This window comes from Gobius niger (genome assembly GCF_951799975.1).
Source record: "Gobius niger genome assembly, chromosome: 23".
NCBI classification, from domain to species: domain Eukaryota; kingdom Metazoa; phylum Chordata; class Actinopteri; order Gobiiformes; family Gobiidae; genus Gobius; species Gobius niger.
The window spans coordinates 4159034-4177378 of NC_136874.1; the positions used below are offsets into that span (position 1 = coordinate 4159034).

The 18345-nt window shown below is 39.8% G+C and overlaps 1 protein-coding gene across 1 annotated transcript; it reads left to right on the forward strand.

The window, feature by feature from the left end:
• Nucleotides 1–2688: 2688 nt before the first annotated feature.
• On the forward strand, nt 2689–17822 carry abcb6a (ATP binding cassette subfamily B member 6 (LAN blood group) a). The gene is made up of 20 exons (XM_079582011.1): nt 2689–2959; nt 4207–4730; nt 7003–7143; nt 7224–7413; nt 8156–8248; nt 8372–8564; nt 11051–11172; nt 11240–11349; nt 11413–11478; nt 11569–11694; nt 11767–11843; nt 12466–12529; nt 12604–12689; nt 12781–12838; nt 12916–13020; nt 14260–14434; nt 14509–14621; nt 15881–15975; nt 16047–16115; nt 17629–17822. The coding sequence occupies exons 2-20, from the start codon at nt 4209–4211 to the stop codon at nt 17783–17785; spliced, it is 2562 nt and encodes an 853-aa protein (XP_079438137.1). The 5' UTR covers nt 2689–2959; nt 4207–4208; the 3' UTR covers nt 17786–17822.
• Nucleotides 17823–18345: the final 523 nt, after the last annotated feature.

Consider the following 18345-nt stretch of genomic DNA (forward strand, 5'->3'; position numbering starts at 1 on the left):
AGCTCGCCGGTCATGGCCAGTCTGCCTCTCCAAATCAAGGGATTACATGGGCGCACACATCGCAAAACCTCCAACAAAGAGTCGGCGATGTGGGCCTATCTGCGAAAGCTGGCTTAGCGCCTATTGTTGGGGTCGCATTGGAGAAATAATGTACTTTTGGCGAACAGGAAGTCGTCAAAGTCTAGCCGGTTGCCACAAAAGGGCGTCGTTTGGCAGCAAGTCCAATTTCCAGACGGATAAAAAAAAGAAGCCAGGGGAAGATGACAAAGATTATTCTGGCCTTTATGTCCATTGTTGAGGGGCTAAATGATAAGATTGCCATCCCCGTTTCCCCGGAGGATTGCAATTGTCTGGGCTCAAGACATCACCAGCGCCGCAGAATGGAAAGAGAGAGGGTGAAAAAATCTACTCACCCGTCTTTTATTCTTTCTTTTGCAGGTATAAAAGCGATTCCCCCCGAGGAGTCTTTTATTAATCCTATTGGGAGCCCCTGACTGTCTTTGAAGCCAAAACCTGGGGAGCTTGGGTTGGATAGAGAAGCTTAAAATGTTGAAGGAAAAAAAAAAAAGACTAACTGAAGCTTTGGCCTCTGACCTCCAGAAGCTTCGTCAGCAACTATCTTTATTTTTATCATCGAAAAGGATTAACTGGATATTCTGTCATCTCTGGCTAAATTTTAGGCCAGTTTTTGACATAATAATTGTGCATAGATACAGACGGCATCTCTGGAATCGCCCATATATGGTCATGTCAAAGCAGTTAAGGGGGAAAACAATTGTTCTCAAATTATTCAAAAACGACTTTAACAAATGCTGAATTATGAATATAGTTTCTACTAAATAAAGATAAGAAGACATAGAGAGGAGCAAAGTGGTTCAACAGCCCATAAATACTCACTTCTACTGAACAATCTGCTGTGAGAAAATATACATATGAACCCGATTTAGACTTTATTTGTATGCGATAAATAAGTTTATTTTTCACCAGAGTTTAACATCACGGCGCCGGCTAAGTAGCTATGTGCTAACTCACGGACATGAAACAACGTTATCAACTGCAAAATTATAAAAAATAATTTAGTTGTATTTTGAGTATTGTCTGTTTCTTTCTTGTGAAATACCCGCGCTAATTAGTACATAGCTGATTAGCCGGCGTCGTGCCATTAAACTCTTAAAGGAATAGGCCACCGTTTTTACATACTGAGATATGTTCTTACCTTAGCTTTGACGAGTTCTTTAGGACCTGTCTGATCTTCACCCGTGCCTTCAGTCACGTAAACACAGCGCAGACGGCGTTAGCATTTAGCCTCTCCCTCTCTCCTTTATATTTGGCATCCGCACAGTAAAGTGAAGATTACTGCGCGGATTTCAAACTACTCCTGGTATTATTACGCCTTACAATATAGTTCCCCCTTTTATCCGCTTAGAAAATCTACATTGTTTTATTTTGTGTAATTATACTTTGTAGTGGAACACTTCACGTAACCATATTTAAATAGGGAAAACGTGGAAGAGCTTGGTAGCTTCTATCTTGACCTGTTTTGGAGCTATAGAGGAGAGAGGGAGAGGCTAAATGCTAACGCCGTCTGCGCTGTGTTTACGTGACTGAAGGCACGGGTGAAGATCAGACAGGTCCTAAAGAACTCGTCAAAGCTAAGGTAAGAACATATCTCAGTATGTAAAAACGGTGGCCTATTCCTTTAATAATTGCCTTTTTTATAAAAGTCAATGCTAAATATACATGGGATTTTTGGTTCGGACCCGACACGTGACCGGGAGTGGGTGGGACTGTGGAGCTCTATGGGACTACATAAGAAAACATTTGCAACAGATGTCAATAGATTTTTAGAATCCAATTTAGTTTTCTCTGCTTTGATGCTAAGCCCGGTTTCTTCTTCTTACATCACAAAGTGCCGACTAAGGAATGAAGCACATTTTTTCTTTTTATATTTTCATACAATTTGGCCCAAAGGCTGAATTCTTATTCATTTTGCATTCACAAGATCGTGTATTATTTCTTCTGGAACTTCTTTCTGTCTTTATGCAAATTAAAAACAACAACATCATCAAAGAAACTGGGATTCTCCATTTTGATGAGGAAAAGCCAACAACGCTCATTTCAAAACATTAAGAATGTTGGCAAAAGCCTTAATGCAGCATAAAGCTGACGAAATGAATGCAATATGTTGTATCACATGCATTGTTATTATAGGCCCTGTGTGGTGCTGAAAAGGAGGGGGTTACTATTGGCTTGTGCCAGGCACGTGTGGCCGGAATGTAAACATATCTTTGAGTGTGGCTCCATCTAGTGGACAACATGTAGTGTAGCAGTCGAAAGGCGCATGCTTTGACTCATCAAAATCAAACACAGCAAAAAAAAAGTACAAAAGTGTGTACATTTATACAAAAGAATTACACGGGAGAAAATCTAAGGTAGATCTTGTTAACCTCTTAACTATCACGAGTCTTCATCACATTTTAGTTGCTTTTCCCATCACTTTTTGTCTCACTTTTTGTCTCATTTTTTTCGCCGCTTTTCATTGCATTAGTGTGACTTATTATTATTATTATTTTCAAAGACACCTATGACATTTAATAAATTATTCCATATTTAATTTAATTTTTATTTATCTTTTTCGCCAAGTCGAATCAGCCGAGCCCAGATCTTACGCACAGTACGTCACGTCGATCCCAGAGCTGCGGATCGTGTTGTCTAACCAGATTTCCCTGCAAGGACATGCGCCTCCAACCCACAAAAGAGCACTCCTCAGGCGGCGATTATGACACGCACGGGTCCGGACATCTCCTCTAACTCCGTCTGCGTAATATATTTCACTTTTTAGCGCGTTGGACACGAATAAAAGCGCTGAAGCTAATATTATTGTGGGGAATTTGCTAGCGTCCATTCCAACGTGCATCTGTTTTTGGCAAGTCGCTGCGCGTGGACAATCTTTGAAACGGTAATAACGTCTTTTTGACTTCATATTTACTCATTTATCTCTAAATTATGTCTGTTTTAAGTTATAGAAGTAATATCCCTGCTTTGTTGTTATCATCTTGTGTTGCGCAGATGAAATATCTCCTTATCACGTTTAGTTAACCTGAATAATTTAATGGCGGTTGGAATATAAAAGGCTGTATATTTTTATCGAAATGATCAAGGACATGTTGTATAGACGTATTGTGCAATCAATATCTTTATTTTGCATGTTGGAGAAACGTGACTCAGCATGTTTGAAGTTGCTGAAAAAGAAAGTGAGGATGACGGTGCAGTTTGGCCTGTCAAAAGTAAAATAAAATAAAAAAAATATTTCAAAAATATAACTACATATCTGTTTGCCCCTAAAGTACACAACTATTTTTTATTCATTTTTTTTATTATGAGAGAAGAAAAAAAAAATCGAAATAATATTGAATAACTCCTGTAATGATGAGGTAAGAATCTGATAGTGTTTGTGCCGATGTTTAACCATCTGAACCGAGCATATTTTCTCCAGTTTGGCTTTACCCAAATCTAAAAGCTTCTTGGAAAAAAAAGCATCATAATAGCAACAAAAACTAGCATGAAAACGCAACAAAACTGAGACAAGAGCGACAAAAGCATGCCAGGAAAGCAACAATAACAAAATTAAAAAGTGACAAAAACAAAACAAAAACACAACAAAAGAGCTACATAAAAAGAGAAGGAAGCGTAACATCAAATTATATATAAAAAACAGTATTTCAAAAACAGGTCTCTAAAATATCAAGACTAAAATGGAACTAAAGTATGAAAATCATGACTAATATTTGAATTTTTCTCTTTTTTGTCTTTCTGTTTCAATACATTTCTATTGCGCTGTTGGCAAAACATTGTGTAAATATAGGAAAATTGCCATACGAATAATTGAGTGGTCCTGTACAGCCCTACTGTTAATATGTTTCCAACAAATATTGCTGGCCTGCCTTGTTTTTACTAATTCTCCACTTGTATATGGAAGAATAGCATTTTAAAATACTAGTTTATGAGATGTGGACCAGTAGAATAGAATGTCTTACCTAATGTTTATCAATTACTGACAACCACTACCCATTTTTCAAATAAGCTCCTCGCCTACTAGGTGAGGTCACCCCCATCTAAAGTTCAAAGCTGCTAGCATGATAGGTAAATACATAGACATACTGTATAATAACCTGAACCTTTCCTTTCCTTGTCCCGCAGTGTCAGCCATGGCCTACCTCTCTATCCCGAGCTACTGCGAATCCAACGCCTCCATCTCCAAAACCTGGATCGACCAAGGCCTGGCCCCTTGTTTTTACTTCACTTTGGCCCCTACCGTCCTCCTGTCTTTTACTTTTTTACTCGGGACCCTCCACTGCATCTTCTACCAGAAATATGGCACCCAAATGGAGCCCAAGTTCCGCCCGCGCTCCTGCCTGTACCTCCTGCAGCTCGCCCTGTCCGCCATCCTCCTCGTCCAGTTTGTGGGTTTGGTGATATGGAGGGCAGCGACTGGAGGAGAGCTTCCCGGATACGTCCTGCTGTACGGGGGCTTTAACGCTGTGGTTTGGGTGTGGGCGATTTCGCTGTTGAGGGTGGAGAGGAGGAGGGCGCTGCTGATGGACAGGACCAGGGGCCACAGCGCCGTGCTGCTGCTGCTCTGGGCGCTGGCCTTCGCGGCCGAGACCTTGGCCTTCGTTTCGTGGTACAGCCCGCACTGGTGGTGGAGCCTGGACACGAGCAGGCAACAGGTGAGACCACGGGGCGTTTTAGTCCTTCGTATTTGTCGGACAATTGAATATTAGAGCATTTTACTATGTTTCAATGTTATTCTCTCATCAAAAACAGACCCGGAGATGAGTTTTGAGCCTGTAGCGCATCTTTGAGTAATCTTTGAATCTTCCCCGTGGCCATTTTTCAAAAAGATACTCCCGAGGTCCTCCGTATCCTCACCTCTCGATCTCTTGCTAAACCTAATCATTTCATCAAAAAGTCAAAACACCTGCCATAGCTTAACTACAGCCACGAGCGGACTGTTTTTGTTTTTCTCTCTTTATTGAAACAGCTGCACAGCAAGGGGGATCTATAGGAACGGGGTGGGAGGGGCTTATAGATACAAACGGCATCGCGTCATAACGGGGCGTGGCTTCGCTGTGTCGGGTAAACAGAATATTTTGGGAAATAGTTTTTCACTCTTTTTAGCAATTTTCTGGCAAAAATATAAATGTATTTATTACATACAAATAAAGTCAAGTCATAAATCAGCACTAGCTAGCGTTAGCATTAGCACAATGCTAAAATTAAGCACCATGTTAGCATTCTCTGTTATTTATGTATTTATGGACTGTTGAATCACTTTGCTCCTCTCCATGTCTTTGTAAAAAATGACCTTATATATGGGCAATTACAGAGATGGGGAGATCGGTTGAAAATCAGGAAGTGAAGTGTCTCAGCTGTTTTAGATCAATATTACATTTTCTCACCAACAAAGTGTAAGCTCGTGATGAAGATGTGTTTGAGATCATTACCATATACCTGCAAATACAGCTCTGAAAAGGAACAGGCCACCGTTTTTCCATACTGTAATATGTTCTTACCTGAGCTTAGACGAGTTGATGTGTGCCTGTATTTGTGCGTGCCCTCAGTCACACACAAAGACCACAGACGTTGTTAGCATTCAGCCTCTCCGCCTCTCCTCTTCAGGCCTTTAAGTATGTTTTGTATAGGTGGCTCTTCATTGCTACCACAGCTGCAGTACCAGGATAGGAGCAGTGTGGCCTCATGTCGGGGTCCAGACTTTTTATCATTGGGTTGGTCCAGTTGGAGCACACTAGGACTTACTCATGCGTTTACACAAATTTGAATTGGAAATGTACGACTTAAATATCTTGACTATCTTGATATATCATTATAAAACTGGAACTGGAACTATTATTGACCTCGGATGTACCGCTTCAGCCCAGACGCCCAACTGAGTGGCTTTTATCTTCCTATTATCTTGCTTGCTTCTTGCTGCTTCAACCCTGCCATTTATCACAATGACACAATGACAAAGCCTAAGGAGCTGCTGTCGTCTATTGTTTTTTGCAAAGTCATTTCAACAAACACGCCCCACTCCTGCTCACAACCAAAACATTGACCTTGTGTTGCCGAGTTCCAATGCTAGATAAGATTTGACGAGTACTCTTTAAAGGAATAGGCCACCGTTTTTACATACTGAGATCTGTTCTTATCTTCTTAGACGAGTTCTTTAGGACCTGTCTGATCTTCACCCGTGCCTTCAGTCACGTAAACACAGCACAGACGGCGTTAGCATTTAGCCTCTCCCTCTCTCCTCTATAGCTCCAAAACAGGTCAGGATAGAAGCTACCAAGCTCTTCCACGTTTTCCCTATTTAAATATGGTTACGTGAAGTGTTCCACTACAAAGTATAATTACACAAAATTAAACAATGTGGATTTTCTAAGCGGATAAAAGGGGGGACTATATTGTAAGGCGTAATAATACCAGGAGTAGTTTGAAATCCGCGCAGTAATCTTCACTTTACTGCACAGTAATCTTCACTTTACTGCACAGTAATCTTCACTTTACTGCGCAGTAATCTTCACTTTACTGCGCAGTAATCTTCACTTTACTGTGCGGATGCCAAATTACTCCTGATATTATTACGCCTTACAATATAGTTCCCCCTTTTTTCCGCTTAGAAAATCCACATTGTTTAATTTTGTGTAATTATACTTTGTAGTGGAACACTTCACGTAACCATATTTAAATAGGGAAAACGTGGAAGAGCTTGGTAGCTTCTATCTTGACCTGTTTTGGAGCTATAGAGGAGAGAGGGAGAGGCTAAATGCTAACGCCGTCTGCGCTGTGTTTACGTGACTGAAGGCACGGGTGAAGATCAGACAGGTCCTAAAGAACTCGTCAAAGCTAAGGTAAGAACATATCTCAGTATGGAAAAACGGTGGCCTGTTCTTTTAAGTATTTTCTGCCTTATGCTTTATTTTAACTTCATGTTTTTAGGTGGAGTTCGGCCTCTGGTTTGTCCGTTACTTCTGCACCGGGCTGCTGTTCTTCATCGGCCTCAAAGCTCCTGGTTTACCTCGAAAGCCCTACATGCTTCTGATCAATGAGGACGAACGCGACGTGGAGGAAAGTCGACAGGTATTGGCTCGTACAAACCTTTAGCTCCCTCCTTCATGAGCTTCTGCTAAGTTGGATCTGTATTTTCCTTGTGCCTCCAGAGGTTGTTGGGAGGCGAGGAGCAGAACCAGTCCACGTGGCAGGGCTTCAGGGAGAAGGTGCGGCTGCTGGTGCCGTACATGTGGCCCAAGGGGAACCTCCTCCTGCAGCTGCTGGTGCTGTTCTGCCTCGGTCTGCTGGGCGTGGAGCGCGTCATCAACGTGTTTGTGCCCATCTACTACAAGAACATCGGTGAGACGGGGGTTCAGCAAGATCGACTGGCAAAGATGGAGATCCATGTTTCTGCTGTCAAAGCATTTTACCTGAATATAGGAGGATGTAATGGAATCATGAAGAAGAAGCTAACAGGCTAACGGGCAAAGCTAACTGTGGGCTAGCACCACTTAAACAGTATTTACAGCCAAGTTTGAGTGAGTTTAGTTGGATGTATTTTATGTTAAATTTTAGTCGGTTTGAACTAATAGATAGATCAAATCAGATAAAAAACACCAATGCCAATGGAACAAATAAAAATCCCACTGGAAATCAAACAAATTAACTTATACTGTAAAAAAAAAAAGTATTTATTCTTCACTTGAAATTATACTAAATAATCTGAATCAAGAACAAACTTGTGCTTGGTTTGATCTGCTCTAAGGCCAGACTAAATCCACTCAATCTTTAGATTTAATCTCTTAATTCAAGTAGATTTGAGTCATTCTTGAGTATTCTTTTTAGGATTATAGTCTAAAAGGTTAATCTGCTAAGACATTTTAAGGAATTGACAGTATTTTTCACATTTCTAGAGTACTTTAACAGGCATTTCATCTCTGATTTGGGTCATAATATTTCTCAAAATCATCTCGAGGGCCAGAGTTTGATGATGGAGGGCTGGTTTTGGCTCCCTACACCAGTTTAATGATCATGTATAGTGCCTTTAATGGTAGTTTTGGTCTATTTTGCTTTGGATAAACTCTTTTTTGGTTCTTTTCAGTGGATGAATTGACCAATAACAGCCCATGGCGCACTCTGGCTTCTACAGTCTGTGTCTACGTCCTCCTTAAGTTCCTTCAGGGAGGAGGAGCAGGTGAGAATTACACATTTAGCTTTAGCTGCCATTGTTTTTAGCTTGTTTTTGTCCCTGAGTACCACCTAAAGAAGCCTCAGTAGCTGCAGCCGTTGCTCATTTTCTCCTCTCTGGTCGGTGCAGGCTCGTCGGGCTTCGTCAGCAACATGCGCTCGTTCCTGTGGATCAAGGTGCAGCAGTTCACCAACCGCGTGGTGCAGCTCAAACTCTTCGCTCACCTGCACTCGCTCTCCCTGCGCTGGCACCTGGGCAGGAAGACCGGGGACGTGCTGAGGAGCATCGACCGCGGGACGTCCTCCATCAACAGCCTGCTCAGGTGGGAACGCCGGCGGGTAACATGGGTGTGAGGCTTGAAACGGGGAATTTGATTGTTGACATTTTAGTTGTAAAAAAAAGGAAGTGGGTGTTTCAAAAGGGGCTACAGCTTAAAAATCTTCAAGTAAATTAAGTTGAATATTGATTATTTTCAGATGAAGGGGTGTAGGAACCGATAATGTTATACTTATTAACCATCTGATAATGATTTGATTATGTTATTGGCCTGACTAGATGAAAAATCCTTCACAAATGTAGTAAATTCTGCCAATAATGTTATAAATAATACATCAACCTGACTTTATTTTCAAAAACTAACACATTTAACATTTGTGTAGTTTTCTCTAAATCGATAGAGCAATCTATAATCTATATTTTGTGGGTTTTTCATCAACTTTTGGGCAAAGCACTTTACCCACATTGCTTGTCTATGAATGTGGTGCATTAGTGAGTGAGTGGCTGATGGGACTAATATTCCCTAGTAGTAAAAAAACAACAAAATGATAACGCTAATGCTCTCGACACTATATTTTCCTTCCTGTTACACACTATTATAGCCACAGCTGCCTTGGGGTAGACCAGGGGTGTCGAGGTCATCTGGGACTAAAAACATGTACAATAGTGTTGTATAGTGTTCATTAACATGCGCTGGTCGTGGGCCGTATATATTGTAAAGGAAAAAACTGTGTCATGTGTTTCAAAGTGCTACATGAAGTCATTATTCATTCACTCCACACTCGATGGCAGTAAGTGACCGTGGTAGACACTGACAATTTACCACTTGACTGTGATGCTGTTTATATCCTGATCTCTCATTATGTCAGTGCCCTCTGCTGGACACGTGTGGAATTCTTTCCTTTTGTTAATCTAAGCTGCCCCTCGTGGCTGGACTGAGCAAACTGGTTATTTCTTAACCTCTTACCACCCGCCAAAACCAAATGCATTCTCTCCTCTTTGCCATTGTCGTCACTTTTTATTTCCCTTATGTGTTTTTGTCACTTTTTTGCTGGATTATTGTCACTTTTTTGCTGGATTTTTGTCACTTTTTTTCTGGATTTTTGTCACTTTTTTGCTGGATTTTTGGCACTTTTTTTCTGGATTTTTGTCACTTTTTTTTCTGGATTTTTGTCACTTTTTTTCTGGATTTTTGTCACTTTTTTTCTGGATTTTTGTCACTTTTTTTTCTGGATTTTTGTCACTTTTTGCTGGATTTTTGTCACTTTTTTTCTGGATTTTTGTCAATTTTTTTTCTGGATTTTTGTCACTTTTTTGCTGGATTTTTGTCACTTTTTTTCTGGATTTTTGTCACTTTTTTTCTGGATTTTTGTCACTTTTTTTCTGGATTTTTGTCACTTTTTTTCTGGATTTTTGTCACTTTTTTTCTGGATTTTTGTCACTTTTTGCTGGATTTTTGTCACTTTTTTTGCTGGATTTTTGTCTCTTTTCTGCTGGATTTTTGTCATTTTTTCTGCTGGATTTTTGTCATTTTTTTGCTGGATTTTTATCTTTTCTCTGCTGGATTTTTGTCATTTTTTTGCTGGATTTTTATCTTTTCTCTGCTGGGTTTTTGTCTTTTTTCTGCTGGATTTTTGTCATTTTTTTGCTGCTCTTTTGTCACCTTTTTGTTGAGTTTTTGTCATTTTTGTCACTTTTTAGCGCTTTTTTGTTGTGTTTACATCCTCATTTTCTTTTTTTTTCTTTTTTATCGCTGTTTTGAAGAAGCTTTTAGATTTGGAGAACTTGGAGAACAGGAGAAAACATGTTCAGGTGGGAGTTAAGAGGTTAAAAAACCCACAACTCTGCACAGGGATGGGCTAGAGACTTAAAACCTGCAGGCCTTGACCATGACACATGTGGGGTAGACTGACCGAAGCAAGGCTGCAAACTGTGCCATTGGCTCCTATCATTGTAGGAAAATGCACGTGAGCTTCCCCAAGTTACCTCGAACGAAAAATAAAACACCTTTTAGACAACACGTCATCTAACAACTAAGGCAGTTTAATGTTTGTTTTGGAAAATAAAGTCAGATTGATGTTTCATTATATTATTGGCTGATTTCATTACATATTGTTAGCCACATAGCATAACTGCCTGATTTTTGTATTGTTACAATGGCAATAGGAGAACTCTAACGTCTTTTTTTTCTCCATGTTTTCCAATAACGGTGGAAAAAAGTTAGGCAATTATGCTATGTGGCTAAAGATATGTGAACGATTTTCACATAATGATTATTACATTATTGGCCGACAGTTTGTTGTTGCGTTATCGGCTTATTACATGTATTATCGGTTCCTACAGGGGGTCAATCTACTGAATTGGGACTAATACAAAAAAATAGAGAAGAAAATTACCAAAATATGTCTGCCTGAGCGTCAGTTTATGCTCATACAGTGTCATGGAGATACGAGAAATACTACTTTTGTCTACTTTAGTCAAACAAACTGACATGTAAAGGAGGAATATTGAAATGTCTGTGTTCTTTTGCAGCTATATTGTGTTCAGCATCTTCCCGACCATCGCAGACATCGTCATCTCCATCATTTACTTCATCACGTACTTCAACGCCTGGTTTGGCCTCATCGTGTTCGTCTGTATGACCCTGTACCTCAGTAAGTACTCAAGTATTCACATCATCTGACTACTTGTACGGTCAATATAAAACACTTTTCCTTTTAGCTTTGACCATCATCATCACCGAGTGGAGGACGAAGTACAGACGCGACATGAACATGCAGGACAACGCTGCCAAGACCAAAGCCGTGGACTCTCTGCTCAACTTCGAAACGGTAAAGTCTTCGTAGATGTACTGCACACAATAAAATACTAACTGAAGTCTGGCTTTCCAACAGGTGAAGTACTACAACGCAGAGGGCTATGAGGTCAGCAGGTTTGAGGACGCCATCGTGAAATATCAGGTAAAGTCTGAAGCAGTACTTATTTAAACTTCTCTTTACATTTAGGAAACCTGTGAAAACTGCATATTTCTGATTGAACTCTTCCTGCAGGTGGCCGAGTGGATCACCCAGGCCTCGCTGGCGTTTTTAAACCAGACTCAGAACCTCATCATCGGGTCGGGGCTGCTGGCCGGCTCCCTGCTCTGCGCGTACTTTGTGACCGAGGGGAAATTTCAAGTAACACTTACAAACAACTTTAAACGACTCTGTGCTTTTCTATGTGGGTGAAACCTTCTTGAATGTCCACAGGTTGGAGACTTTGTCCTGTTTGGGACCTACATTATTCAGCTGTACACGCCACTCAACTGGTTTGGGACGTATTACAGGTAAAACATTTAGCTACAAGTTTGATGTTTAAAGGGATATTTCAGGTTTTTTGACATAGGGCCTCATTTCCCAGTTATCCAGCGTGTTGTTGATTTGTGGAGATGTTTTTTTTTGTAGTTCATGCAGTTCTTATATTTGAAGAGTTTAGTGGCGCTAGGCTAGTGCTAGGCTAGCGCATTAGCTTGCATTAACCTCTTACCACCCGCCTAAACCCAATGTATTCTGTCCTCTTTGGCTATTATATTGACCTGTGCAACACCTCATTTAAAAGCTAAGACCCACAAAACATTTGTCATTTTTTTGTCATTTTTTTGTTGATTTTTTGTTGAATTTTTGTCACATTTTTGTTGAATTTTTGTCACATCTTTGTTGAATTTTTGTTGCGTTTACATCCTTGTTTTCTTCTCATTTTTTGTGGCCTTTTTGGTGGGAGTTAAGAGGTTAAAAACAGTCTGACCCGCTCCACAGAGCACCTGAGGCAAATCACTTATAACACCAGACTAACCATAGTAACCTCTGTGTCTGTGAGCTTCTAGATTTGGGTAGCGCCGAACTGTAGGTGGGGGTTAAGAGGTTAAACTTGTCAGATGAATACATGTCATGTTTGTGTTTTGATTCCAGGATGATCCAGAACTCTTTCATCGACATGGAAAGCATGTTTAAACTGTTTGAAGAGGAGGAAGAGGTCCTTAAAGTTACTTCTATTTTTACTTTTATGCTCTTACTGTGAAAGTAAAATGTATTTCTTTTCATTATTAGGTCAAAGATGAAGTCAATGCTGGAAACCTCAACTTCCAACGCGGGAAAGTTGAATTTGAAAATGTGTTTTTCAGCTACAGCAGTGGGTAAGATATTTATCATATATATTTCTTTTTTTTTCCCCCTTTAAAACATGTACCAGTTTAGTGATGGCCTTTTTCCATTGATTTACTGCAGCAAAGAAATCCTCAAAGACGTCTCCTTCACTGTGCTCCCGGGTCAGACCGTTGCTTTGGTGAGATTGTGAAGCTTTATTGCAGGCGTTTCCAGTGTTTTTGTTTGTTTGTTACATTTTAAATCCTTTTGTTGCAGGTGGGACAGTCGGGATCAGGAAAGAGCACCATCATCCGACTCATTTTCCGCTTCTACAACATCCAAGGAGGCTGTATCCGCATCGACGGACAGGACATTTCTAAGGTTCTTCACATACTTTAGAACACAATGGAACCTCTCACCCCCCACCTTAACCCAGTTGAAAGCTAAGACCTACAAAACTGATCTAAATGGATTTTTTTACTTGCATTGTTGCCGCGCTGTTTTGCCACTTTTTCCTCGCTTGTTTTGTCACTCTTTAGTTGCTTTTTTTTAGGGCTCTTTTTATTGTGTTTTCAACCCATTCTTGTCACTTTTTCATATTATTGTCACTTTTTGGGGGGGCATGTTTTTTGGTGCATTTTTGTGGCTTTTTATTGCATTTTTGCCATTTTTCCAATGTTTTTTGTCACCTTTTTTGGTTGTGTTTGTTGCTTTTTTGCTGCATTTTTGATTTTTGATTTTTTTTATTGCACTTTTGCCACTTTTTATGGCTTTTTATCTCATATTTGTAACATTTTTTGCCACTTTTTCATCGCTTTTCTTGTCACTCTTTTGTTGCTTTTTTTAGGGCTCTTTTTATTGTGTTTTCATTTGCATTTTGTAATTTTTTTATTGCATTTTTGCGACCTTTTCATATTTTTTTGTCACTTTTTGTGGCTTTTTTAAGTTGTGTTTTTGTTACTTTTTTGTTGCTTTTTTTAATTGCATTTTTGCCATTTTTTCAATGTTTTTTGTCACCTTTTTTGTGGCTTTTTATCTTATATTTGTCACATTTTTTGTCACTTTTTGTGGCTTTTTATCTTACATTTGTCATATTTTTTGCCTCTTTTTCATACATTTTTTTGCTTGCGTTTTTGTTGCGTTTCCATCCTTCTTTTCCTTTCGTTTTTGCCACAATTTTGCCACTTTTTTCAAGAAGCTTTTAGATTTGGGTAAAGCCAAACTGGAGAAAATGTGCTCGGTTCAGGTGGTGGTGAAGAGGTTAAAACACTTTTGGTGCTTATTATAATATCAGGCAGCAAATCTGGCTGAAACATCTGGATTTACATGATTTACTGTGTGTAGTGCCAAGGTCTTGCTTTTATTGTGTCATGAAATCATCTTTGGACCCAAACTCAGCGCCTTGTGACCCCCTGAAGGGTCCCGACCGCCGCTTTGGGAACAACTACAGCACAAAACATGGTTTCTGCTGGGCATAATAAAAATAACTGGGTCAATTGTGCTTAAATGATGGCCTTAATGATCATTGATTCCAACAGGCATTAACCTCTTAACCCCCACATGAACTGACCGTGTTTTCTCCTGTTTGGCTTTACCCAAATCTCTGTCTCTTTTGCGCAGGTGAAACAGTCCTCCCTGCGCTCTCACATCGGCGTGGTGCCCCAGGACACGGTTCTCTTCAACGACAACATCCGCGACAACATCCGCTACGGCCGCATCGCCGCGTCCGACCAGGAAGTGGAGGAGGCGGCTGTGGCTGCGGACATACACGACAAGATCATGGCTTTCCCCGAAGGTTCGTTTATTTACCGGGTTATCACGAGGCAAATGGATGGGACGTCCTCCTGACCGTGTGTTCCTCGGCCTCAGGTTACGACACGCAGGTGGGGGAGCGAGGCCTGAAGCTGAGCGGAGGCGAGAAGCAGAGGGTGGCCATCGCTCGGACCATCCTCAAAGCTCCTCAGATCATCCTGCTCGACGAGGTAGTTCAGATTTCTTGTTCTATCATTTCAAACAATGTGTGGGTCAAAGAAACTGAGGCCAGAGCTGGTGAGGAGTTTCCTGTAGCTCTCCCTACAGGCAGAGATAGCACTTATAACAGCATGTTTTATAATGCCATACAATAATAACCTCAAAAACTCCCAGCCTAAATAAAAGGTGTGGGCGACCTTAAACCTGTCTTAACCTCTTAACTCCCACCTGAACAGATCCCATTTTCTCCAGTTTGGCTGTACCCTAATCAAAAAGCTTCTTGGGAAAAAAGAACCAAAATAGCCACAAAAAATGAGAAGAAAACAAGGACAAAAATTCAACAAAGATGTGACAAAAATTAAACAAAAACGTGACAAAAATTAAACAAAAATGTGACAAAAATTAAACAAAAACGTGACAAAAATTCCACAAAAATGTGACAAAATTTCAACAAAAATTCAACAAAAATTCAACAAAAATGTGACAAAAATGTAACAAAAATTCCACAAAAATGTGACACAAACTCAACAAAAAAATGACAAAAATTCAGCAAAAATGTGACAAAAAATCAACAAAAATGTGACAAAAATGTGACAAAATGTGACAAAAATTCAACAAAAATGTGACAAAAATTCAACAAAAATGTGACAAAAATGTGACAAAATGTGACAAAAATTCAACAAAAATGTGACAAAAATGTGACAAAATGTGACAAAAATTCAACAAAAATGTGACCAAAATAAAATAAAACAAACAAAGGTGACACAACACAGCAACAACGCGAGGAATAAGATCAGTTTTGTGGGTCTTAGCTTTCAAATGAGGTGTTACACAGGCCTATATAATAGCCAAAGAGGACAGAATGCATTTGGTTCAGGCGGGTGGTAAGAGGTTAACCTCCAGTTCAGCTTTACCCAAATCTAAAAGCTTCTTGACTGGAGCTTACAGCCTGTAGGCCAGAGTAACGCCTCATTTGAAAAACCTACAAAACTACAGCTGCTTTTATTTCCCATTTTTTAAAGCAGAACTAAGTAACTTGTTTAAATCCTTTCCGTAGTCCCTCTCAGGGTAACTGGGGAGGTCTTTCATCTCCCCCTGGTGTCTCTGACCAGAAAACCACAATAGCAACTTCCCTGCACCGGGTCAGAGGTGCAATACACACTAATGGAATCACGAAGAAGAAGCTAACAGGCTAACGGGCAAAGCTAACTGTGGGCTAGCGCCACTTAAACAAGCCATTTTCTTTTTTTAAACTAAATTTTCTCTGCAGGCGACATCTGCTCTGGACACTCAGACCGAGAGGAACATCCAGGCCTCTCTGGCCAAAGTCTGCGCCAACAGGACCACCGTGGTCGTGGCTCACAGGTCAGAGACGCTCAAGACCAACAGAACTGTGACTGGTGTGGATCCTGTGTGATGTTTATGTTCATGTCCAGGTTGTCCACTGTCATCGGGGCCGACCAGATTCTTGTCGTGAGCGAAGGACGGATCGCAGAGAGAGGACGGTGAGTCTGAGGTTTATTTGTAACTGTACAAAGAAATTGAAGATGCTTTTACAGAAAGAACAATTTGAAGAGTAAGCTACATAAAATTGCACTTAATGGTAAAATAAATCTCTGCTGACTTATCCACTTTAATGGTTTCATCCGGCTCAAAGGACCATTGTGAAACTTCAATATCTGGTAACAGAAGAACCCATTCTCCTGCCTTTTATTCATCTAATTTTACAAAATCTTTCACTGCGTAAATCCTCCTTATATCATTAAAGATAAAGAACATCTTATAAAGCTGAAAAGAAACATTTTCACCCAGGATTTAAACATTGCCTCACATCTTTGAAAGACTGTTCTACAGGGTTTATGCATAACATTTGATCAAACCTGGTATTATATGTATATTTTTGGGGGGAATAATTACGTTGTCAAATATTTTTACTGCATATGCCAAAAATACAAAAAAGATGGTTCAAAACAAATTCTATTGCAGTTCTGTAAACATTTTTTGACTCTATTTCCCCTCATTCTTATGTTTTAAAGCAGAACAAAGTAGCCCCTAGAGGCCATAAGCGCCACTGCAGGTGTCGTAGCATGTTTTTTTTTACTCATTAATTGTCTGTGAGAGTAAATACTACACTGACAGAAAAGACAAAGGGATAGAGGGATATTGTTCATCCAATTACACAATGGAGATCATTTGTTTTACTCAATTTGGCTGTAAACACTGTTTAAGTGGCGCTAGCCTACAGTTAGCTTTGCCCGTTAGCCTGTTAGCTTTTTCTTCATGATTCCATTTGTGGGGTTTTCTGGACAGAGACACCAGGAGGAGATGAAGACCCCCCAATCATCCCATTAACACTTGTATTACCCCCAGAGGGAAGGCAAAAAAAGTTAATTAGTTCTGCTTTAACCCCTTAACTCCCACCTGAACCGAGCACATTTTCTCCAGTTTGGCTTTACCCCAGTCCAAAAGCTTCTGGAAAAAAGCTGTGAAAATAGCAATAAAACTTAGACGAAAACAATGATGGAAATGTGACAAAAAAGTGAGAAAACATTGACAAAAAAGTGACGAAAAATTGATGGAAAAGTGGCAAAAATGTCACAAAAATGTCACAAGAAATTGACAAAAAATTGAAGAAAAAAATGTCAAAAATGTGACAAAATGTGATAAAAATTTGACAAAAAATTACAAAAATGTGATAAAAATTTGACAAAAAAATGACAAAAAATTGATGAAAAAAATGAAAAAAATTTGACAAAAAAGTTACAAAAATGAGTTGAACACACAACAAAAAAAATATGGAAAAAAAATCTGATGACGTGAGGAAAAAGATCCTCTCAGTTCAGGCGGGAGTTAAGAGGTTAAGGATATTTTGTATCATTGCTGCATTGAAAGTACAGTATTTAGGTATTAGAACAGCATTAAATAGAAGCTCTCCCGATTGCTGTTCATCCTTTATTTCCAAAACACCAGATCCATCTATATTGTAACCAAAAAGCACGATTTCTATTTTGTTTCCAGACACGATGAGCTGCTGGCCAAAGGCGGTCTGTACTCGGACATGTGGATGAAGCAGCAGCAGGCCCAGGACACCGACTCCTCCTCAGACACCGAAACCAAAGACAGACAATCAGAGAAACTGCAGCCTCCCACTACATCGAAAGGACCCCACCCCTGAACGAACTCTATCACTGGATCATCAGTATTTACTTTAAAGTGCAATGAATAGAAACGGCCTTAAGCAGCCTCAGTCATCAGTCATCTGTTACTTGGACGCTTTTTTATCGCTAAAGTCAGATTTCAAAGGAAGTTTCTGTCAAATACTTGCTCTGTGAGGACGGTGCTCTTTGGTGTTTAGGGAACAAAAGGTAAGGAGAAGAAAAAAGATGGCTGAAGGCTTTTATTTCTCTCATTTTTGTGTGATCATGAATTTTAAACTCTACTATCTATATATATAGTACATGAAAGCCATAATCTCTTGTGATTGTAAATTAAGGGACTATATTGCAATGAACTGATGTGACGCTATCTTTACCTGTCGGCTGCTTTGCTTTTACGGATTCGGTCAAACTTTGTTCTGAGTTATTTATTCGCGAAGATTTTACATATAAATTAAGTCGATATGGTTTTTATGTGTAACTGTTTTTTTGGGGGAGGTTTGCTTTGAATATAAAGGGAATCTGGATGAATTTAAGTATGTGCAGTTGTTTGAATGTAACACACATAAGCCAGAAAAAT